At 55.7% G+C, this 4409-nt stretch overlaps 1 protein-coding gene across 1 annotated transcript; it reads right to left on the bottom strand.

Moving 5' to 3' along the window:
* Positions 1-804: 804 nt before the first annotated feature.
* NUDT16 (nudix hydrolase 16) lies at positions 805-3791 on the bottom strand. The gene is made up of 3 exons (XM_004704179.3): positions 3636-3791; positions 3278-3547; positions 805-2061 (listed from the first exon to the last, which is right to left on the bottom strand). Exons 1-3 carry the CDS (start codon positions 3789-3791, stop codon positions 1876-1878), a joined length of 612 nt encoding a protein of 203 aa, XP_004704236.3. The 3' UTR covers positions 805-1875.
* Positions 3792-4409: the final 618 nt, after the last annotated feature.

Below are 4409 nucleotides of genomic sequence, written 5' to 3'. Positions count from 1 at the left end.
GCTCCCATAAACCATCTCAGCGGAGCCTAGGGACCACCAGGTACCAGACTTATAACACCATCTTCCCAGACTGGTCCCAGATCCCTTTTGAGGACATTCCAATGCCACATGAAACAGAAGAATCACTCAGCTGAACCCCTTCCAAATCTCTGCTCTCCACACCGCCCCGACGCCCTGAGATGTGAAACAGCAGCTGGTTGTCTGAAGCACTAAGTTTGGGGTGGCGTGCCAGGATTCTGCCCACTTCAGCTCCTCGGCCTGTTCGAGCCTGGAATATGCTTCTGCTCAAACACTTGTCAGAGGGCCATTTCAGATTCTTCTCACTCAAATGAAAAACACAACAGGCTTTAGCCTGTCCTCTCTTCCTGGTTCCGAGGAGGCAGGTAACAAGCTGCTCTAAATCGACAAGAGGAAAAGCCCTATAAAAGCAAAGCCACAGCAATGGAGGAAACCCCCATAGTGACTTGGAGACCAGAGCTGGATCTGGGTGGATGTCTACGGAAGCCCTCCAGCCCCACCTCCACCCCCACGCATGACCTTCCTCTCCAAATTGCTCTGTGCTTGTGCCAGGAGGGCTCAGTATCTGTCACCAGGTCCCTCCATGCCAAGGAGGATTGCCCAGGAATGAAGGATGGAGATCCAGAGCAGACCACTCCACGCTCTTGTCTCAGATGGAGCCTTATCTGCTCCTCAATGTCATGACCTCAACGCTTACGTAAATAAACCAAAGCGAGGCATCCCTGTTAGAGATGTTAACTTACATTCCTAGTGCAAGAGCTGGTAGACATTGGCCGAGACTGGTCATGAGCTTTTCAAAATAAAATTTTATTGGCACATAGCAACATTCATTCATTCATATATCATCCACGTTTTTCCTAGATCATCATCCATTCATAGATCATCTACAAAGGCAGAGTTGAACCGTTGTGAGAAAGAGTGTGTGTGGTCTGCAAAGCCAAGGATATTTAGCATCTGGACCCTTTAAAGTTTGAGGACCTTTGATCTTTGCTATAGACTTGGAGAATAGGGCCAATGGATCTATCAGCAAACCGTCAATACAGTACCTGCTATTTAGTAGGGACATTAAGTACTGATGAGCCTGCTGTTCAGCTGTAAGCCTGTCTTCCTTGGAAGGCCCTTTTGGGCAGGCCCGGGCTAGACTGGCCCTGGAGCAGTCTCCAGATCTCCAGTCTAAGAGGTCCCAATGATGAAAGCTTTGTTCTCAGGTCCAAGGTCAGTTCAGGGAGTTCACTCCACTTCCTATGCCTTCTCCTTAGTTTTCAGGGCAAAGAGTGGGCAGAGATTTGGTTAGGACCCACTTTCACCTTTTAAGGAGGGAGTATTTTGGCAAAGGTCCTTGTTTCTGTGCTCTGACAGCAAGCACAGGCTGGGCTAAGCCTGGCAAGCAGGTAGAGGAGCGTGAGAAGGGGTCCTGGGCTGTCAGAAGTCCCTCTGCAGGGAGAATTGCATGGTGCCGAGCCAGGCTCCGGCCTTGCCACTTCCAGGGTAAATAGGAAATGTGAACCTGTGAGTGGGCAGATTTTGCAGTCACATGTGGGGGTGGGAGAGGGCAGGGGGTAGTAGTATATGTGTGTCCATGAAACCAAGAGGCAGAATCTTAGGTCTGCTAGGACCCCTGGGGTGACTTTTGTCTCTGATGCTATGAATTGGCTGAAAGAGAGTAAGACAGGCGTGGGGGTGGAGGGGTGCTCTGCATAGCACATATTGTTGACACTTCTTTTAACCCGTTACCATTTATCATATCCCCACCCCGAAACCCCACCCCAAAGAGAAAATAGTCCTCTTTCGAACCCTCTCTCCCGACCTAGTGCCCAAACCCTGAGATCAGGCTCTATGGCCCACGGAAAGCTGCCTCTAGTGATGAGCTGGGGTCTTAATCTTAAGGTGCAGGAAGGATCCAGGGTCCACTAATCCCAAGTTCTGGATGGCTTCCAGCAGTTGCTCCTGAGCGACCCCAATAAAGGAATTCTCCAGAAAGGCAGGCAGGCCTCCCACGCCATCCTGCAGGGTGTACATGGGCACCCGCACCATGCCCAGCACCTGTGGAAGGAAGGAGACGGGATACTGGGACCCAGGGTGCTCATTCTCTAACCTCCCTTGGCCCAACCAGATCTCCGCAGAGCAGAGGCCTTAGCCCAACTGAATGGAGCCTAAGGGGCCCAACCCTCTGTGAACAAATGACTCAAAGACATAAAAAATGTTCATTCTTCCAACATCACTCCCTTAAATCCTAGTGGCCTTAGCCTCCAGCATACAGCTTGGCCCCGGACTTTCAAAACCACATTCACCACCACAGACTCACAGCAATCCTACAGAGGAGAGGAGAATCGTTTGCCTCTGTGGGTTTCTGAGGCTGTACATTCTCATAGGAGTAGAAAGTCTCTTTCTCCCAGAAGTGACAGGTGAGTTTGAACTGCTGACCTCGACATTAGCTGTCCAACACTTAACCCCTTACACCACAAGGACACCACCAAGGTTTTTCTGAACCATCAGTGGTTCTCAAAGTGTGGTATCACCCCCACAGAAAAGCAACACACAACTCACTGCCCTCTAGTCGGCTGACTCATTGAGACCCTACAGGACGGAGTAGAGTTGTCCCTGTGAGCTTCCTTACGCTGTAACTATTTCCAGGAGTAGAAAGCCTGGTCTTTCTCCCTTGGAGCAGCTGGTGGTTTCGAACTGCCCACCACGTGGCTCGCAGCCCAAAGCGTAACCACTATACCACCAGGGATCCTGCAGTGTGGTGCCCAGACTTAAATAATATGGGGATTGAAGAAAAAAAATGTAAAGTCGGGGCTGCTATCTCCCAATCTACTAAGCCAACAATTTTGAGCAGTGGGGCCTTGTGATGCGGTAACAATTTTAACAAGCCCTCCAATGACTCGGAGACTTGCCAAGGGGTGAGGCTTCCATGGAATCTGACTCCTGCTCACCTACCTTTTGCTGCCAACCAATAGCAGAGCACACATCTACCCAAGAAAAGCAGGGCATGATTAGAAGGGTCCAGGGTGCCTGACCTGGCCATTCCCAACGAGGTGCAAGAAAGACTTGAAGCTTCTGGAAGCATAACTGCAGAAGTCATATAAAGTAGGCAGACGTGGAGGGGGGCGCCCTTGCCCGGGAGACTTACAGCTGAGCTAAGGCTCCAAGAACTCCAGGAGACCGTTGGGGTAGGGCGAGGTCACTGGGAATTTTTGTGGGGCAGGAAGAGGGCACCAAAGGGATCGGGGTGGGAGGGTCTCCAGTCTGGCCCCACCTCCAACCCGTAGTCCTTGGCGTGCGGCGCGCCAGCCTCCACCGCGGCCATCTGCTCGGGCGTCAGGCGTTTGGCGTAGAAGTGGGCCACGACGCGCCGCCTGCTGTCGGCGTGCGAGCTGCGGTAGTCGGAGCCGTCCACGCGGAAGGCGGCCGCCGCCTCGCCCAGCTCCTCGCGCAGCTCGCGGTTCAGCCCGTTCTCCCAGCTGCCGTCCTGCGCGTCCACGAAGCCGCCGGGGAAGCCCAGGCGCCCATCGAAGCGCATCTGCATCTGCGGGAAGGGAAGCGGGGAATGGCTACGGCGCCCGGGTCGGACTCGGGGGGCGGGGGCCGGGCGTGGCCGCGCGCCCCCTCCTCACCAGTACGGCGTAACGCAGCGGGATGCAGCCGAAGAGCCGCCCCGGGTCGGGTGCGTACAGCAGCGCGTGGCACGCGTGCCGCCAGCCGGGCCCCAAGGCCACGGCCTCGGCCCGCTCTAGCCAGCGACCTGCAGGCCGCCAGGGATTCCCAGCCATGTCTGCACGCTGGCCTTCCGCACGCACCCGAGGCCTACGTGGGCGGGCAGGCGGGGGTGTGTGTGGGTGTCTCACTTTGGACCAATCCGAGCCCGGGCCGCGCCCCCAGGACCAATCGCTGCAGGGCTTAGGGGCGGGGCGTGGCCATTGACGTCGCGGGGCTGGCTTGGAGGGCGGGGCTGGCAGGCCCGGAGGAGGAAGTTGAGAGCCTGGGACTCGCCCTCCGGCCGGGCAGGGCGAGGGCTCAGCAAGCGCCCCACCGCTGCCAGGAGCCCAGTGAATAAACGTGTACGTCACATTCCGACGCCTGCCAGCGTTTCCGGGAAGTCGGGCGGTGTGGGCGCACGTGGAGGGCTGCAGCCCGAGGCAGGTGTCATTTAGGAAAACGTCCCGGGTGTTCAGGAGGCGACAGCTGCTTTGCTTTCCTTGGTAGCCGCACGGCTGCTGGGTTTGTTAGGAAGGAAATGAGGAATGGGGAACGGAGAGGAGCCCTGGCTGGAACTGGGGTGCCCTGCGATGGAGCGGCGGGCTAAAACGTGGGAAGAGAATTGGGCTTCTGTCTGGTCAAAGTACCTGGTCCCCGGCAAGCTCATTCTTCAAGATGGGGATCAGAAGTTG

This window comes from Echinops telfairi, unplaced genomic scaffold (genome assembly GCF_000313985.2).
Source record: "Echinops telfairi isolate 266 unplaced genomic scaffold, ASM31398v2 ScPeMD7_7420;HRSCAF=8458, whole genome shotgun sequence".
Lineage (NCBI taxonomy): Eukaryota > Metazoa > Chordata > Mammalia > Afrosoricida > Tenrecidae > Echinops > Echinops telfairi.
Note: the sequence above shows the minus strand (reverse complement) of the source record. Positions and strands in the feature narration are given on the sequence as shown.